We start from the raw sequence: 20,831 nt of genomic DNA on the forward strand, positions 1-20,831 counted from the left end.
CACTTATAGTCATTGCTTTACAATTAAAAAAAATCAATTCCAGATAATACTACATTTAATGGAGTATACAAGAACTGTAATTATTTTTGATCACAAAAACAAATTTTTTAAATCTTAAAATTGTTCAGAGTATTAAATATTTTAATCTGGAGGTCAACAAAATTGCAAATGAGGAAAAGCCTTAAAATTTTGTTATGGTTTTACAGTATAACGTGTGGCTTCTTTTCTTAAGTACAATTCCTAGAGAAGCTATATTTCTAGATGACTAGCAAAATGACTGCTGAAATGCATTAATTAACCTTTACATTCACATAAAAGTGTTTTGTGAGAACAAATGTACACAAAATGTTATCTCAATCATGACTAATAAAAATGGGTTATATAAACACAGGTTTTACTACTGCAAATGTCTCCTTGACAAATGACAGGACCTGATTCCTTTATTAAAAGATAATTAGAAATGTTTTGCAAGGGAGTCAGAGCCTTCCCACAGATCTCTCTTGCCTGAGTGTCTGCTTTTGAGGTAACAAGTTGGAGAAAGTCTTGAAGTAATATCTAATGATTATGTTAAATGTGGATGCCATGGCTGTATCTCTCTTTTAGCTCTAGATTTATTTCATAAAACAAAATATTAAGGTTAAACATCTAGGGTCTACGGAACCAGCTAAGAGCCCATTTTGAAATGTGTCAACTGGAAGATACTGATTAGATTAAGTCAAGAACTCTTTTTTTCCAGAAAAAAAATCACTGTGTCCCCAAGAGAAGTCCCTGCTGTGTTCTTAGTTGAGCCTTCAGAGAGCAAAGTGATCCCATACATTAGAGCCCCCAAGGTCTTATAGCTCTCTTTCACCAAAAGCCTAAATCACAGCTATTATTTTAATAAGCCCCAGGTTAGCTATTAAAATAGTCATTAATTTGAAGATATTTCGTCTTCAAGGTGGATCTGTGCTCAGAAAGGATAAGACCATCCGGCTTGTTAAACAAAATAGTAGTATCACTGGTTCAAACCCCATGATGGGAACACCTCTGAAGTCTAAGGTACTGGTTAAAGGCAAAGACTCTGGAGCCAGAAGGCCTGGGTTCAAATTTTGGATCTGAATAACTGTGTGACCTTGGGCAAGTCATTCCTCTTTTCTGCACCTCAGTTTCCTCATCTGTAATAGTACATACTTTTTAGGATTATTGGATGATGAACATGTTATAACATGTTATAAATGAACATAGCTAATATGTGTAAAGTGCTTAGTGCCTAGCATGTTATATACACTATATAAGAATGAAAGCAATAAATTAAAGTAACTTCTTATAGACACTCTGAAATTTACTTCTATGCCAGAGAAATGATCCTTGAAAATAAGCAATGTCACAGGAAAATTGTTGATTGAAGGACCAGTCAGGAAATTTTTTGCCTCATTCTTCAGGGTCCACTAGTTTAAATTTCTGTTATCTCCAAATGAAGTATACATACAGCTACAGCAGACTGCTAGGATTAAACATTTAAAACACACATTGCTTTTATAATGCTGTCTTAGCATGTCTTCTTCCTTTTTAAATGTACCAGGAGTTGCAAAATTGAAAGTTCCCTAGCTTTTGAGAGACCCTGAAATGAACAACAGGAACAAAGGGATGGATAAGCTTTAGGCTTAATCCAACTTCATGGGGAAAAAGTACATCTTATTATCTCTATGGCCAGTTTTATTTGGGACCATGTTTTTAGTGCCCTATTTGGGAAACGGTAAATTTCTAATTTGAGATATTTCATGCATAGTATCATTTTTGCAGGAGAGCATTTCCCGAGATGTGGTGATGTTTGCAGGGTCAGCCACCCACTGCATGCCAGGACTGACATAGTACATCTTTGATGATATTCCCTGAAGACCCATTTTTTACCTCTAGGTTGACTTTCTTAGAAAGTTAGTATAGAATAATGGAGTTCCTTTATTGGCTTAAGTAAGCAGAAAACACACACGTAATGTTTTCAAATATACAGCCATACTCAATAAATTACTAATAATTTGCCCATGTGGTATCCAGGAAGAAATGCTCTGTTAGATTAATTTGGTAAGTAATAAGTATGGGATATGCTGAGAGACAACTTTAGAGCTGCTCAATCCTCTGTGTTAATTTCCTTAGTATGTAGAGTATTTGCAATGAATTAGCCATATGGTAAATGGGGTTACAGACTTTTGCACTATATTCCATAACTAAAAGTTTCCGAATTGAACTTTTTGTTCTGCGCATTGTTTTGTAAACGACAGTAAACTAGCAGTATTGATTTATCGTCCTTCTCAACTGTGCTGCAAGCCACATTCATTTTTTTCTTACACACACACACCGCCCCCCCACCCAGAGTCAAATTCTTATTTCCACATTTCTCTTGAAGGTCTTTTGCTGAATCCTGCAATATGAATATATTTTAAAAATCCAATTAAAAGAGAATGATGGTACAGAACACATAACTCCCAGAGGAATAAAATCCTTAAGTATATGAATTTGGAGGTGAAATATTTTGTAAAGATTGCCATAGGCTTGAATGTTAAGACGTAATGCCAGAGCTTACTGTGGGAGGAACGTATATATCACAATTTTATATTGCTTAAACTGATGTGTTTGGTGGCTAGAATTGGTATCTTCTGGAAACTTGTTAGGAATGCAGAATATCTGGCTTCAACCAGACCTACTGTATTCGAATTTGCATTTTAATGAAAATCCAGGGTAATTCGCATGCACATTAAAGTCTGGGGAGCATAGTAATATGAACCTATTAAATATTTCACGGTTGGATTATAGTACATGACATATAAGAGAAAAAGAATTTCCTACCATTGCAAACATTAAAAAATCCACTTTTGATAATCCTAAAAATTAGTTTATGCTTCTCTATTTCTTATTTCATGAAAATTAACATCAATTTTCTACTAAATAATAAAACTACAAGGAGGTACTCAATAATTATTGAAAGCTGACATAACGTTAGATTTAAATATTCAAGCTGAAATCACACTGGATTTGGTTTAAAAGGTATCCTTTAAATGGAAAAAAAAAACCAAAAACAGGAAGTGGGAAAAAGAGTAACAGCCAGTTTGGGGGGCCCCCTCTCAGTATCACATTGTATCTACCTGCTTTATCTACTAACTTGACATCTCTCTGGAAGTGGTGAGTGACATTCAGGTGTGTCCTCAACACTGAGCACATTTTAAATAAATGAATAACTAAACAATGTTTTTGTTTAATTATTCCTTTATTTAAACATTGAAACATTCTGTTCCTATATAATCTTGATATTACTACTGACCACCGTATACTATTTATCCACTACAAACCCCCTAATAACATAAATGATGTTACAGTAACAATGTAATGATACTAGAAAGTAAAATCATCAGAGAATACTTAACCAGGACCTACACCTACTTCCAGATTATGAACATGGCTCATTTCATCTCGTCTCCTTGAAAAAGTGTACAAACTCTTTTCATTCACTAGGCTAAGCGTGGCATAAACTTATCCAATAAGCAATTGAATGCTCCAGATAAAAGACGTTCTTAAAGAGCAAGCATTTGCAACAGGGTTTAAATCAATCTACTTCTTTGGAGAACCTGAGTGCCCTCTAGTGGGATGAAAAGTTAATGCAGACTCCAAGCCTTGGTTCTGGAAACATCTGGGTCACTGGCTAATTCCGTTTTTTTTTTTTTTGGTCCGGAAAATTTCTTGCATTCTTCACATAAGGTCACAGGTTCTGTGACAACAGAATAATGTGTGTTTTTCTAAGACCGCGGAGGAAAACTGGTGTGCGCTGGAGTTAGATATAACAGCTTGGGGTGGCCACACCCAAAGCAGGCGGCCACTAGCTCTGAGGCCAGCTTCATCCAGCCTGTGTGAGCAGTGAGCTATTGGGGTGGGTGTATAGTCGGTTGGAATAAAAAACACGAGTGACCGATAAGTCAGGGATTTTCCTAAAGATGGTCTGGATTTATCAATGACAAAAATCCTCAATTAATTATGTAATTGACTTATCCTCCATTTCATTTTTAATTGTACAGATTTAACTTTAAAACTCTGCTTAATGGCTACTACTAAATATTCACAGAATTGAGTAACTATTTTGATTCTAAATTACAGGGAGGAAAGCTATTTTATTGCATGAACCGGCTTTATGACACTCTGAGAGGACATTTCTTGAATCTGAGGAAAATGTAGCCTCCTGCAGCATTTCACCATTGAGAACAAGTTATTTGAAGGTAAATATATTGTGCCAAATAATTAAATGCTTATTCCATGATCTAGCCATTAACAATTAAAAGAATATGAAAGTAAGTAAAAGTATTTTTAATGCAACAGATACAATTCTGCTAAAACTGTTAATGATTAAGGGCAGAGACAATTGCTCTGACAATAAAAACACTCCCTTCCCCCTTAGAATAATTTAGTACAATTATTCGGTAAGTCACATCACAAAACCATGGTTAATTTTAATTAACTTTAAAGTTGTGTATTTTAATATGACAAACCATCCAATCCAATAATCATTGATAATTATCATTGAAAAATTTATTTTCTTTCAGAGAATTTTACCATGCGTAGGTAGACAACCACCACCCGGTGTATTAATTTATATCATTAAAGCAGCTACCTGCCTTGAGCTACACTGGGTCAGTAATGCTGCTACACTGGGTCAGTAATGCTTACTGCAGGCTCAGCTTACTCTCCTGGTACGAACTATGCATATAAGATTAAGTGATAAACTACTGCTATTTCTCTTTCAATTTTATCCTGAAAATTTGACAAAATCCTCCTCTTTACACTTCTAGTTATTTATATATCCATTTATAAGGTGCCCACTTCATTAGAGAAGATAACAGGGAATATTATATGCACCTAGTACAATCTTGCTGAATACAATAATTGTTTAATGAATCAGGAAAAATCTCCCGCCCTGGTGATTAACTAATTATGCTTTGCAACTGGAATGACTTCAAAATCCATTATTTTAATAATGCAGAGGTTGTTCTTCTTTTCATGATTTGCTTACTCATGGCAGAAAGGGCCCTTACGTTTGTCATATTTGGGGTGGGATTTTTATTAATGGGATGGTGGCTATTTCACCATCCATGTTTCTGTGCAGAATCGAGTCGGTATCAAGAATCAGCAATTGGAAGAAGAGTTTAGCAATAAAAACAAAAAGTTAAAATTTTGTGCATAACCTATATTTATATATTTATAGATAGGGTCTATGGACTACAAGGTGAAGATCAAAATATTTCAATTATATACGGATATTTTCATCCATTGCGGCCACAAACAATTCTCCGCGGAGAATTTTCCAGCAATCTTTGGCACACAAGCCTTGCCCTAAGCAAGCACCTGCACTTGTGTCTGACCCACATGAACGTACAAAGTCCCTACAGGAACCGAACATGTATTTGTTTTATAACGTAAAATGAAAGGGGGAATGCATTCTTCTTTATGGGAGGGGGGGTTGGGAACAGGAGGAAGAAAAGAAAAGTGAGCACAACAAGGGTTAATCCTTATTCAAATGCAGTCATTCAAACCTTTTGAACAAATATGGCCAGTGAGTCAGGAAACAATAATAGTAATTTAAAACAATAGCAATAATGCTGCTGCTGCTGAGTTTGCAGACGCCCTCCTGCAGCAGAAACCTCTCGGTGGGGGTGCAGAGCGCAGAGCGAGAGAGCCCCCACCTTCCATTCTCAGAACCTTGCCGGACTGCCAGGCGAACCGCGAACCGCGGGAGGCCGGGGTAGTTCAGGACACTGCGCAGAAACCCGTCTCCCGTCTGCACCCACGCGGGCGAGCGCCCAGCCCTGGGGAGGGGAGCGCAGGGCGCGGCGCGGGGCTCTGCAGGGCTGGCTGCGCTCCACTCGCCGGCTCGCCACGTGCGCCCCCATCCGGCCAGCGGCTGTCGGGCCTGGGCCCCAGCTGGGAAGGGTGGGGCCGAGGCCCTCGCTCAAGGAGCGAGGGTCTGTCCTACCGAGACCATCCAAGGGGTCTCCACCCAGGAAAGCATGGAGAACAGGGCGTGGGCCGTGGGCTTCGGCTACGGGAAACAGCCCCATGCTCCACGGGCTGTGGGAGGGCGAGAAGAGACCCTCCCCGCGCTCCTAGGAAGGGGTCACCTCTGCGGTCCCGCGGCCGGCTGGGGTGGGGCGGCGCCTTTGTGTGGCCGGGCGGGGCTCGAGCCGGCCTTTCCGCAGAGCCACGCACTTGGCTGGGAGGGGCTCGGCGCTGCGACTCCGAGCAACGCCCGCTGTCTGCGCACATCGAGGGGCCCCCGTACTGTTCTGGACTGCGGGGCTGGAAAAAAGGACTCTAGGACGGCAGACCGCTCAAGGGCCCCTCCCCAGCCCCCTTTCCTTGCCCAGTATCTGAGCCTGAGGTCTTTCCGGCTCCGCCTGGGAGGGTAGGGCAGGGCGGAGCTGACCAGAGCAAGCCCTTTTGGCCTCTTTCCCCCTTCTCCGCATCCCGCACCGGGTCCCGCGGAAGGGGTGCTTCCAGCCGCCACCCGACCTCCGGTCCCCCCCTGCCTGTTTCTCCCGGGGCCACCGAGCGCCGAACCGAGGGGTACTGGAGGCGCAAGACCCGTTGGGGATGGCGGCCCTGGATCCGGAACCTCGTTTGGTCTCTGCGTCTCGACCGTCTCTCCGATACAGGCTGAGCCTATGAAAATTGCCGATATTTGGCCCTGTCTGACCTACAAAACATGTTTCACTTGGCTCAGTTTAAGACCTTGACCTCTTTTGTGTCTGTATTATTATGTATACTCGTATCTAGGTTCCAGAAGCTTTTCCCCCAAACGATCAAATGAGTTCAAAGAAGGCTTTATCGCGTTTATGTCTAATAACCCTATGCAATGCGGTTTTGAAAAGAAAAATGTTAACCCACTTTTCCCCCCTTCCCTCTGTAAAACGGAACAATATGGCCAGGGTGGGGAAGGCGGGGGCAATGGTCAGGTCTCACTCGGAAGCCGAGGCTGGGAGTCGGGAGCGCGAGGCTCCGGGCGTGGCGCTGCTGTCTCCCCAGGGCTGGGCTCCTGGGCGTCTAGCTGCGCTCCGCACCCGGCCCCCTTTCCGCGGCACCGGGTTGGGGGGAGGGGGGAGGGGGAGGGCACCAGCGCGGCTCCGCAAAGGGTGGGGCCATCCGCATTGTGTGCCCAGCGCTGCAGGTGCCTCCCCCCCGGGACGGCTCGTCCTCACACAAAGAAACCCCACCCGAGAGCCTGTGAAACCGCTGTCCCTCCACCCCTCCCCAACCGCGCGCTTCCCCGCCCCTGCAGCTGCCCACCCGCGCCCTCCGTGCCCTCCCGACTTCCTGTCTCCTTCCCCTCCCTTTCCCTAAAACAAAAGAGTGTAGGTCTCCCACCCACTGCCAACCCCGCCCCGCGCCCTCACCTCTCCGCACCGCGCCCCAGGACTATCAGTTTTTCCGACCAGACAATGCGATACATTTGCCCGGTTCTCCCGCCTCCCTCGTCTCCACCCATCTTTCAAACAGCCTAGATGGGACCGCTTTGACTTTGCATTTTTCTTTTTCCTTTCTCCCGCCCCCTTTTCTCTCCCCTATTTTCTTTCTTTTTTCTTTCTTTTCTTTTCTTTTTTTAACTAGGGAAGAAATAAAGGATGTTACAAAGCACTTTCCAAAATGTCCCTTAACCCCATTTAAGGCATACAGTTCGAGTAGACCCCTCCCCCCCACGACTGAGCCCTAATTTTAAATATGGTAACAGAATAAATTCGCTACCCATGGGACGGCAACTTACCTTCTTCCACCTTTAAAAAAAAATCCTTAGCTTTAGATTTTCAAGGATCCCCTTTTTGCCCTCCCTCAAACCCCAGAGCGGCCTCCATCCTTCCCGATTGCTATGTTAACAGTAATGTCTTTTTCTCTATAAAATATCTCCGAATGTCTTCCAAGCTGTAAGAGAGAGGGTGAGAGGTGGGCTCCAGGTCGAGCCGAGGAAGAACGAGGCGCGATGCCTTACCCATTGCTGTTTTAGCCATTGTAGGGATGTGAAGATGCTGAGCGTTGGCGAAGGCGGAGGGTCCAGCTACAGCAGCGGAGAGAGCGAGAGAGAAGACTGAATAAGGCACTGAGTCTGCAGAGTGGGACCGTGCGAGAGAAAGAGCAAGAGGCAGGAGCCCATGAATAATTATCACTCAGAAGCTCAAGCAGATTGGCTCCCAAGGTCCCCTGACATGACTCCCGCAGAGTCAGAATCTCCAAGCATTAAATATTGATCGGCCAATGGTGCTGGAGTACAAAGTACCAGAATGCAGTTTGAAATGGAAATCAGTCCTTCCCTGCCAGCTCCCCCCGTTTTGGGGGCCTGATAGTACAGTCCAAGTAGAGTGGAGCCTTAGCCCAGAATCCTTCTAGGAGCTAAGAACTGGGCTGTACCTACCTGGGAGCCAGGAGGCTTGACTTGATTTGCACGTGTTTCATTGAACAAATAGACATAAAACAAGGAAAGGGATTCAGAGGCCTGAGAAGTCTTCATGCCATGCTGACTGTCAGAAACATTTGTTTCAACACTGTTTTTACTCGTTCATGTTTCCTCTTTCACCTTTGGCCATGTCTCTGGTAGATTCTAGTCTCTCAGGGTGACCTCATGTCTGGCTACGGTGGTAACTCAGAGGAGAACTGCACTATTGTCCTTTGTCTCCTAGCACATCTGAACTAAGATGTCGCTGGACTCTTGAGGATCTCTCAGTAGAGCAAGGCCTGATATTTTCTACTTTTGGCACAGAAGGAAGGGGCTGCCTGGGTTGCTTGGGAATAAGGACAAGTAGTTATGGTCTACCTGGGGACTTTGTGGAAGAGGATGAGAGTTAGCCTGCTGTGACTGGGTCCTGTCCGACTGGTAACAGGGCAGAACCAGCTTGACTGGTTGGCTTGAGCATTGGACGAGCCACAGGTGGGTGGATGCCATGCTACCCTGGAGATGTAGGGTTACATGGATAGAAACCTCAGTGACCCTTCCAGGCTCTAAGGAGAACCCTTTACACTGAAAACTTAGTGGAGCTGAGAGGCATGATCTGGGGCATGATTTTTTCTGAGATCCAGAGCACCATTGATACAGGGCAAAGCAAGATGTGTCCATGTTTCAGGCTGAGCAATGTGAGGATCTCTGAGACCAGTTGCAGAAAGTGCTTCATTACAAACAAGGTATTCCTTAATTCCTTCCTACTCACTTAATGAATGCCATTCATTAATTCATTCTTTCTCACTTGACTCACATGAATATTCATTGAGCATTTACCATGAGCCAAGCTCTGAGGATAGAGCAGTGAGAAAGATTTTAGGACGTGTTCTCATGGAGCTTTTTTTTTTAATTTATTTTTTATTGAAGTATAGTTGAATTACGATGTTGTGTTAATTACTGCTGCACCTCAAAGTGACTCAGTTATATATATATATATATATATATACACACACACACACATTCTTTTTCATATTCTTTTCCTTTATGGTTTATCACAGGAGATATATATATATATATATTTAAACATTTTTATTGAAGTATAATTGCTTTACAATGGTGTGTTAGTTTCTGCTTTATAATTAAGTGAATCAGTTATACATATACATCTATCCCGATATGTCTTCCGTCTTGCGTCTCCCTCCCTCCCACCCTCCCTATCCCACCCCTCTGGTGGTCACAGAGCACCGAGCTGATCTGCCTGTGCTATGCGGCTGCTTCCCACTAGATAGCTGTTTTACGTTTGGGAGTGTATATATGTCCATGACACTCTCTCACTTTGTCCCAGCTTACCCTTCCCCCTCCCTGTAATCTCAAGTCCATTCTCTAGTAGTTCTGCATCTTTATTCCCGTCTTGCCCTTAGGTTCTTCATGACTTTTTTTTTTTTTTTTTAAGATTCCATATATATGTGTTAGCATACGGTATTTGTTTTTCTCTTTCTGACTTACTTCACTCTGTATGACAGACTCTAGGTCCATCCACCTCAGTACAAATAACTCAATTTCGTTTCTTTTTATGGCTGAGTAATATTCCATTGTATATATGTGCCACATCTTCTTTATCCATTCATCTGTTGATGGACACTTAGATTGCTTCCATGTCCTGGCTATTGTAAATAGAGCTGCAATGAACATTGTGGTATATGACTCTTTTTGAATTATGGTTTTCTCAGGATATATGCCCAGTAGTGGGATTGCTGGGTTGTATGGTAGCTCTATTTTTAGTTTTTTAAGGAACCTCCATACTGTTCTCCATAGTGGCTGTATCAATTTACATTCCCACCAACAGTGCAAGAAGGTTCCCTTTTCTCTACACCCTGTTCAGCATTTATTGCTTGTAGATTGTTTGATGATGGCCATTCTGACCAGTGTATCACAGGATATCGAATATAGTTCCCTGTGCTATACAATAGGACCTTGTTGTTTATCTGTTCTATATATACCAGTTTTCATCTTCTAATCCCAAACTCCCACTCCTACCCTCTCCCATGACCCTCCGCCTTGGCAACCACGAGTCTATTCTCTATGTCCCTGATTTTGTTTCTGTTTCATAGATAGGTTCATTTGTGTCATATTTTAGATTCCATATATGTGATGTCATATTGTATTTGTCTTTTGGACTTACTTCATTTAGCATGATAATCTCTAGCTGCATCATGGAACATCACTGTTAATTTAACTCTTCTGTGACTTCACTGAAACTTCCTGCAATCTAAGTTCATCCAGAATCTGTGGTTTTGACATTTGAAAAATAGACAAATAATCTCTAATCCCATTGCATTTTGAAGCTAAAAGAATAGTGCATTGTTGAAATCATGTACAGGTACAAAACTGGCAAGTTTTTAATTTTATAGAAATGATTAGAATTTTTCTCATGAATGAAATAAGTTCTTAGCAGCTTTCTGTCAAACCACCTTTCAAAATTTCTTTCTAGCCTCATGAGTAATATGTAGTTTTGAATGCATAAAACCATTTGAAAATAACAGGGTACTCTCCTTGGTGCTGAAATAAATTTCTTCACCTCCTATTAACTTGTAAGAGATTTTAACTCCATGGACATCTTGCTGAATGATAGAAAGCTACAGGAGCTGGAGCAGTTCTAACCTGCTGAATCATAGGAAAAATAAAAGATAAAGGGGAGATCAATAAAATCATTTCTTAAACAGGAAGATTAGAAATTATCTTTCCTGTCATTGTACAGGTCTGTGACTATGACACAGCAAGAGAGCAATATGGAAGTTGGCAGCGTCTGGAAATAAACATCCCTTTTCTCCCTCTCTATAGTCACTTCCCACTTTAAATGTGAGAGCTAATTCCCTCTCAGTGGAGTAGTTTCCAATCGTGAGATGAGGGATCTTCAGTATGTCTGTGTGATTAATATCTTTAAAGTATTCCTCTTCTCCCCACCACACCCTTTCCCCTCAGGCTATGTGTCATTACTACCCGTTCTTTAGCTTCCTTGGAGAAAAAGGTCCCTAAGTCATGGCATTAATGTCTTTAACAACCACCATTAACAGTTGAACAAGATCTATTGCACTTTTGATCACTGTGAGTAAAACAAAACAAAACACACATTTTACGGTCTAATCTCTCACTCCCTGGGAACATTACTTACTGATGTATAGGAATGTGAGATGGAGGTCAGTATTCACAGGGGCAAGTGTTAGATGGGTGACTCTTATCTATTTCTGACTTTCTAGGTGCTAGCTACTTAACCCCCCTTATGTATGATTTTCAAATAATGTCAAGCTGGGGCTATCATCAACTGCCTAAGAAAAACTAAATAAATTCAAAGAGCTGAGTTACATCAATTATTGTTATATATTTATGTTCTTTTAACATAACAATGTCAATCATGCATCTTAGCCTGATGGGGTAGGGGCAAAATAGGGACAGAGAAATCATCTCATATTCAATAGTTTAATCATTATTCATTCATTTGTTCAGTTCATTCATCCAGCAAATATTTATTTAATGACATTTCAGGTTTTTATATTATGAAATCAGCTAAGCTTCTCCTTAGTGTCTAAAAAATTATAAAATAAAGGAAGCTATAACCCCCACCTTCTTAAGAAAATGTTATTAATTTTGAAGGATGAATATTATCCTGTGTATCAGTTAGAGTGCTTTTGGTTGCAAAGAATAGAAAAAACAATGCAAACTAGCTTTGATAATAGAAGGGGATTTGTCAGCTCATCTAACTATAGAGATTGAGCAGGTCCCAGAGGTCTGAAGATGAGAATCAGCTTTCCATGAAGCAAATGTTTTTTTTGTTGTTTTTTTTTAAACATCTTTATTGGAGTATAATTGCTTTACAATGGTGTGTCAGTTTCTGCTTTATAACAAAGTGAATCAGTTATACATATACATATGTTCCCATATCTCCTCCCTCTTGCGTCTCCCTCCCTCCCACCCTCCCTATCCCACCCCTCTAGGTGGTCACAAAGCACTGAGCTGATCTCCCTGTGCCATGCGGATGCTCGTGAAGCAAATGGTTTTGATGAGGGTGGGTGGATGCCAAAATGAAAGAATAGGTACTAGATCTGTACAATGTAAATAAGGACAACAATTCCTCTATTACAGAATTTGGGATAGGCTGAAGGGTTACCATGTGTAAACTGCCTAAATCACCATGAATGTTTAATAAATTATGGCTACGATGTTTATGGTTTTTAATACAATTAACATTTTTACAGGTAGGGACTGGGTAGTGTATATCTTTATATCCCTTTTAGTGCTTGGCTTCATGATTCACATGGTAGATAGTCAATAAATGCGTGTGAAATAATAACAACAACAACAATTTTCAACACTGTTGAAAATAAATCAAGATGACTGAACCCAGTGAAACCATAGTGATGCTTCCAAGAGCCCTTCTTTGCTTAGCTCATCTTGGGAGCAGGTACTAAGCTGTTTACTATTGTTTCTTTATTTATATCCTGCCCCATTCCCAAAAGGACTTAAGGGGATAAAGCTCATGTCAGTAGAAGATCCCTGGTAGTTTTAAAAATCTTTAACAGCAGTAAGAGCAAGTTGTGGAAATCAAAGGCGTGCTAACAGAGATTTTAATTACTGTGGCTTTCCGTGGTGTATTGTGTATTATCTCTGCAAGGAGGCATGAGGTGTTGGTTTCTTTCCAAACTGTAGAGGAGCAGTTGCTTTGGAGGATTAGCTGATGTCATCTAATACAGTCATATGATTTTCTGCTAATAATAATCAAGGGTCTGGGAAGGAATCTTAAAGTAATTATTAAGAGTTAGTGAGATATGAAAAATATTGTTAGAATTGAATTAATTGTTTTGATCTGACCTCAGTTGATTACAAAAGAAGTTTATGAAAAAGAAAAAAAAGCCATAGAATTTTTTTAGGGGATTGGAAATGCAGTAAAAGCTGAAAATATCTAGAGATGCACCTAAAATAGTAACACATGAAAAAAGTTAACTGATTAACATTTTAATCATTTTGCCACATTTAAACCCTTATAGGTTAATGAAAAATAAAAGGACCCAATGTCCTTTATCATGTATTTATTTTTTGTTTTTGTTTTATTTAAAATTTTTATTTGATATTGGAGTATAGTTGACTTACAATGTTGTGTTAGTTTGAGGCGTACAGCAAAATGATTCAGTTATACATATACATGTATCTATTATTTTGAATTTCTTTTCCCATTTAGTTTATTACAAAATATTGAGCAGAGTTCCCCTGTGCTATACAGTAGGTCATTGTTGGTTATCTATTTTAAAAATAGCAGTGTGTATATGTCAATGTCAAACTCCCAATCTATCCCTCCCCCCAGCTTTCCCCCCGGTAACCATCAATTCATTCTCTACATCTGTGAGTTTGTTTCTATTTTGTAAATAAGTTTATTTGTATCGATTATCCTAGATTCCACATATAAGCGATATCATATGATATTTGACTTTCTCTGTCTGACTTACTTCACTTAGTATGATAATCTCCATGTCCATCCATGTTGCTGCAAATGGCATTATTTTGTTCTTTTTTATGGCTGAGTAATATTCCATTGGATATATGTACCTCATCTTTATCCATTCATTTGTCGATAGGCATTTAGGTTGCTTCCATATTTTGGCTATTGTAAATAGTGCTGCAATGAACTCTGGGGTGCATGTATCCTTTTGAACCATGTTTTTCTCAGGATGTATGCCCAGTAGTGGGATTGCTGGGTCATATGGTAGTTCTATTTTTAGTTTTTTAAGGAATCTCCATAGTGGCTGTACCAATTTACATTCCTGCCAACAGTGTAGGACGGCTCCCTTTTCTCCACATCCTCTCCAGCATTTATTGTTTGCAGTGATGTTCTTTAATAGAACCATCCAATATGGTTTATTTAAAAGGAAAATCATTCCAAGGAGGGAGTTAGTGTTCTCTATTAACAATGAAATCTACATCGTTCAGTAAGTTCTGGTTGATTCTGCAGTGGTGAATGAACATATCATTATTTTCCTCTTAGGTTAGTTATTAAAAATGAAGAATGCTTAGTTAATTATTATCTCCTTTCTTATCCCTGGGGTTTTCTTTATGTCCAAATGGGACTTGCACATATTAGTAATAAGAATAATTTACCCAGAAGCAAAATGACTTATTGAAATTCACAAGTGTTATTGACGATTTTATAATTGAACTTTTCTGGAAATGAACTTGCACTAATCATAAGAAAGACTTAATGTACATTTAATAAGTTGAATCCCTACATTAAATTGGTAATGCTGAAAAACTATTTGCTATCTTGACAGCAGCTACTGTAATGTTTTCCTTCTTTCTGTGTGTTGACTTACAACTTCAGGCCAAGGAGAACATTAGGTGGACACCCCTGAAGCTGGGAAGCTGATCCCCCTTGGGATTCCACTCATCATTTTAGCTTTCAACACTCGAGTGAGAACACAACAGAGACAATATTGAAGTGCTTGGAAGAGAAACCTAGAAGTATGACTCACTCCATTTATCCCACAGGGCTTATTCTATTTTATTTTTTAAACAGAAGCCCCACCATAAGCATTGCACTATACACACAGTTAACATTAGCTGCCTAAGAACTTTGTTTTATTTAAGTCGCATCTGGAAGGACGAGGAGGGGGAATTAGGAAAGAGAAAAGCAAAAGCAATTTATTGTACAGCCTTCCAAAGATACTTTTCCACTAATCATTTATTAACACATTCTCTAACCCTCTGAACTTCCCCCACCCCATCCTGCTTTATTACGAGATGGAATTGAATTAATAGATGTAGGTAGAATTTTTAAAAAGTGATTTCATAAAAAATTCAGTTTGACAGTAACATTAGCCTCGAGCTCTGCTATAGACAGTAGAACCATGGCTCACGGGCCCAGCCGCTCCGCGGCATGTGGGATCTTTCCGGACCGGGGCACGAACCTGCATCCCCTGCATTGGCAGGCGGACTCTCAACCACTGCGCCACCAGGGAAGCCCATCTTTTCACACCTTCATGGACTCTTCCTTCTTCCTCTTTTTTTCTTCAGTTGCTTCCTTAATCATAGGGTGACTAATTACAGCTAACTTTTCAGGAATTCAGGTCAGCGACAAGGGAGAAATGTACAGATTAGGTAGCAAATGGTGCCTACAGTTTTCCTCTTTGGGTTTATTTAGAATATGCAGGAAATGTCCTCTTTTGGAAAAACCGTTTCAAAAACTTGTGCACACATCTTATATTATCAAAATTAAGAATACTTACTAAGAATATTTTTGTGATGAACAATTTGAAATGGACCCAAAGGAAGAGAGAACAATTAATGAACTCATATCAATCAAGTTAAAAAACTATCAAGATTTCCTTGCTTCTATTTTTAAATTTTTCTTTATTTTTTCCACCTTTGTTGAAATCTTTAAGAGGAAATAGACATTATTTAAATTTGCTCTTACATACTTAAGTAAGTATCTCTAAAACATATGCACCTTTTCTTACATAAATACAATTCTATTGTCACACTTAACAATTTTAATAATTCACTGGTAACATCTAATACCTGGCTCATAATCACATTTTCACGATGGTTTTGAAAATGCCTTTTTACAGTTTATTTTTTTGAAATGGTACCTAAATATGGTGCACACATTCTATTCAGTTTTATGTTTCTCAAATCTCTTTTAATCTGGAGCAGACATCCCTTCATTTAAAAAATTCCTGCCATTGAGTTATTGCAGAAACTGGGTCAGTTTTCCTATGAACTATTTTACATTCTGCAGGTAAGTTGGTCACTTAACTTTTTACTGAGTTTCCTGTAAATGGAAGTCAAATTTCAAGTCTTGATTAGACACAGGATCATCTTGTCAAAGAATAACTCGGATGTATTCAGTTTAATTAAAAGCATAGCTGATATTTTTTCACATGTGATGAAGATCAATCATGGAACTGAGGCAAGGAATGGTTTATAAAAGCAAAAACCACAGCATCAGAGGAACAGTGAAATATTATTTTCGGTCCATGGGCAAGGTGGTTAGTTAAAATTTATTAGTTAAAATTTATCAGGGGGAACATTTTCCTTGAAGCAAGGTGGCATTCATCAGGGACTGGCAGTTATCAGGGAAGGCAACTTTAGTTATTTATGAGTTTTCTGAGAAATCATGTGACTGAAAGTGATTGTCTTATTTCTGGGTATGGCTTTTGCTGAACTCTTGGCTGGACTTCTGCTGAACTCCGCTCCTTCATTAAGGTAAGACTGTAACATTTCTCTATTAGAATAACTTTGTTCTCATTTTGGTCAAAGTCAGCTGAGTGAGCCATAATGGCTTCAGTCTTCTTCTTTTTTTTTTTTTTTTTTTTTTTGCGGTACGCGGGCCTCTCACTGTTGTGGCCCCTCCCATTGCGTAGCACAGGCTCCGGACGCGCAGGCTCAGCGGCCATGGCTCACGGGCCCAGCCACTCCGCGGCATGTGGGATCTCCCAGACCGGGGCACGAACCCGTGTCCCTTGCATCGGCAGGCGGACTCTCAACCACTGCGTCACCAGGGAAGCCCATTCTTTTTGATGTAGTAACATCAGCTGAGCGTCAGCCTGGCATATTGGCACTGTGGTAATTTTTAAGCACCTGCATATCTTTCAGTAGAAAAGGCAAGATGAATCATAAATATCAAAAGAAATATTTGGAATCCCACTATTTGTACCTAGTTTTTTTAAAATATAAATTTATTTATTTATTTATTTATACAGCAGGTTCTTATTAGTCAACCATTTTATACATATTAGTGTATACATGTCAATCCCAATCTCCCAATTCACCACCCTACCCCACTCCCTGCCGCTTTCCCCCTTGGTGTCCATACATTTGTTCTCTATATCTGTGTCTCAATTTCTGCCCTGCAAACTGGTTCATCTGTACCAATTTTCTAGGTTCCACATATATGCATTAATATATGATATTTGTTTTTCTCTTTCTGACTTACTTCACTCTGTATGAGTCTCTAGATCCATCCACGTCTCTACAAATGACCCAATCTCACTCCTTTTTATGGCTGAGTAATATTCCATTGTATATATGTGCCACATCTTCCTTATCCATTTGTCTGTCGATGGGCATTTAGGTTGCTTCCATGACCTGGCTATTGTAAATAGTGCTTCAGTGAACATTGGGGTGCATGGGTCTTTTAGAATTATGGTTTTCTCTGGGTATATGCCCAGTAGTGGGATTGCTAGGTCATATGGTAATTCTATTTTTAGTTTATTAAGGACCCTCCATACTGTTCTCCATAGTGGCTGTATCAATTTACATTTCCACCAACAGTGCAAGAGGGTTCCCTTTTCTCTACACCCTCTCCAGCATTTATTGTTTGTAGATTTTTTGATGATGGCCATTCTGACTGGTGTGAGGTGATACCTCGTTGTAGTTTTGATTTGCATTTCTCTAACAGTTAGTGATGTTGAACATCTTTTCATGTGCCTCTTGGGCACCTGTATGTCTTCTTTGGAGAAATGTCTATTTAAGTCTTCTCCCCGTTTTTGGATAGAGTTGTTTGTTTTTTCAATATTGAGCTGCATGAGCTGTTTATATATTTTGGAGATTAGTCCTTTGTCCGTTGATTTGTTTGCAAATATTTTCTCCCATTCTGTGGGTTGTCTTTTTGTCTTGTTTATGGTTTCCTTTGCTGTGCAAAAGCTTTGAAGTTTCATTAGGTCCCATTTGTTTATTTTTGTTTTTATTTCCATTACTCTAGGAGCTGGATCAAAAAAGATCTTACTGTGATTTATGTCAAAGAGTGTTCTTCCTATGTTTTCCTCTAAGAGTTTTAAAGCATCCAGTCTTACATTTAGATCTTCAATCCATTTTGAGTTTATTTTTGTGTATGGTGTTAGGGAATGTTCTAATTTTATTCTTTTACATGTAGCTGTCCAGTTTTCCCAACACAATTTTTTGAAGAGACTGTCTTTTCTCCATTGTATATCCTTGCCTCCTTTGTCATAGATCAGTTGACCATAGGTGTGTGGGTTTATCTCTGGGCTTTCTCTCTTGTTCCATTGATCTATATTTCTGTTTTTGTGCCAGTACCATATTGTCTTGATTACTGTAGCTTTGTAGTATAGTCTGAAATCAGGGAGTCTGATTCCTCCACTCCGTTGTTTTCTCTGAAGACTGTTTTGGCTATTCGGGGTCTTTTGTGTCTCCATACAAATTCTAAGATTTTTGTTCTAGTTCTGTAAAAAATGCCATTGGTAATTTGATAGGGATTGCATTGAATCTGTAGATTGCTTTGGGTAGTATAGTCATTTTCACAATATTGATTCTTCCAATTCAAGGACATGGTATATCTTTCCATCTTGGTATCATCTTTAATTTCTTTCATCAGTGTCTTATACTTTTCTGCATACAGGTCTTTTGTCTCCCTAGGTAGGTTTATTCCTAGGTATTTTATTCTTTTTGTTGCAGTGGTAATTGGGAGTGTTTCCTTAATTTCTCTTTCAGATTTTTCATCATTAGTTTATAGGAATGCAAGAGATTTCTGTGCATGAACTTTGTATCCTGCAACTTTACCAAATTCATTGGTTAGCTCTAGTAGTTTTCTGGTGGCGTCTTTAGGATTCTCTATGTATAGTATCATGTCATCTGCAAACAGTGACAATTTTCCTTCTTCTTTCCCCATTTGTATTACTTTTATTTCTTTTTCTTCTCTGATTGCCATGGCTAGAACTTCCAAAACTATGTTGAATAATAGTGGTGAGAGTGGACATCCTTTTCTTGTTCCTGATCTTAGAGGAAACGGTTTCAGTTTTTCACCATTGAGAGTGATGTTTGCTGTGGGTTTGTTGTATATGGCCTTTATTATATTGAGGTAGGTTCCCTCTATGCCCACTTTCTGAAGAGTTTTTTTCATAAATGGGTGTTAAGTTTTCTCAAAGGCTTTTTCTGCATCTATTGTGAAGATCATATGTTTTTCTTCTTCAATTTTTAAATATGGTTTATCACGTTGATTGATTTGTGTATATTGAAGAATCCTTGCATCCCTGGGATAAATCTCACTTGATCATGGGGTATGAGCCTTTTAATGTGTTGTCGGATTCTGTTTGCTAGTATTTTGTTGAGGATTTTTGCATCTATATTCATCAGTGATATTGGTCTGTAATTTTCTTTTTTTGTGGTATCTTTTTCTGGTTTTGGTATCAGGGTGATGGTGGCCTGATAGAATGAGTTTGGGAGTGTTCCTTCCTCTGAATTTTTTGGAAAAGTTTGAGAAAGATGGGTGTTAGCTGTTCTCTAAATATTTGATAGAACTCACCTGTGAAGCCATCTGGTCCTGGACTTTTGTTTGTTGGAAGATTTTTAACCACAGTTTCAATCTCGTTACTTGTGATTGGTCTATTCATATTTTCTATTTCTTCCTGGTTCAGTCTTGGAAGGTTATACCTTTCTAAGAATTTGTCCATTTCTTCCAGGTTGTCCATTTTATTGGCATAGACTTGCTTGTAGTAGTCTCTTAGGATGCTTTGTATTTCTGTGGTGTTTGTTGTAACTTCTCCTTTTTCATTTCTAATTTTATTGATTTGAGTCCTCTCCCTCTTTTTCTTGATGAGTATGGCTAATGGGTTATCAATTTTGTTTATCTTCTCAAAGAACCAGCTTTTAATTTTATTGATATTTGCCATTGTTTCTTTGTTTCTATTTCATTTATTTCTGCTCTGATCTTTATGATTTCTTTCCTTCTGCTGACTTTGGGTTTTGTTTGTTCTTCTTTCTCTAGTTCCTTTAGGTGTAAGGTTAAATTGTTTATTTGAGATTTTCCTTCTTTCTTGAGGTAGGCTTGTATAGCTATAAACTTCCCTCTTAGAACTGCTTTTGCTGCATCCCATAAGTTTTGGATCATCATGTTTTCATTGTCATTTGTCTCTAGGTATTTTTTTATTTCATCTTTGATTTCTTCAGTGATCTCTTCATTATTTAGTAACGTATTGTTTAGCCTCCATGTGTTTGTGCTTTTTACGTTTTGTTCCCTGTAATTCATTTCTAATCTGATAGCATTGTGGTCAGAAAAGATGCTTGTTATAATTTCAATTTTCTTAAATTTACTGAGGCTTGATTTGTGACCCAAGATGTGATCTATCTGGGAGAAAATTAAATCTCTCTGGTCTATTGTGTCATTTAAAGCTTGTGTTTCCTTATTAATTTTCTGTTTGGATGATCTGTCCGTTGGTGTAAGTGAGGTGTTAAAGTCCCCAACTATTATTGTGTTACTGTTGATTTCCTCTTTTATAGCTGTTAGGAGTTGCCTTATGTATTGAGGTACTCCTATGTTGGGTGCATATATATTTATAATTGTTATATCTTCTTCTTGGATTGATCCCTTGATCGTCACATAGTGTCCTTC

The 20,831-nt window shown here is 39.4% G+C and overlaps 1 protein-coding gene across 1 annotated transcript in view; it reads right to left on the reverse strand.

Annotated features, from left to right (window-relative positions):
- The window catches only part of STMN2 (stathmin 2), a 53,591-nt gene extending 45,192 nt beyond the window's left edge, over positions 1–8,399 (reverse strand). The window contains exon 1 of the mRNA XM_029223187.1: positions 8,000–8,399. Within this exon, the coding sequence (XP_029079020.1) occupies positions 8,000–8,018 (19 nt within the window). The 5' untranslated portion in view covers positions 8,019–8,399. The remainder of the gene's footprint in view (positions 1–7,999) is intronic.
- Between the last annotated feature and the right edge of the window lie 12,432 nt (positions 8,400–20,831).

This window comes from Monodon monoceros, unplaced genomic scaffold (genome assembly GCF_005190385.1).
Source record: "Monodon monoceros isolate NGI ecotype Baffin Bay Population unplaced genomic scaffold, NGI_Narwhal_1 Super_Scaffold_14, whole genome shotgun sequence".
In the NCBI taxonomy this organism is placed as follows: Eukaryota; Metazoa; Chordata; class Mammalia; order Artiodactyla; family Monodontidae; genus Monodon; species Monodon monoceros.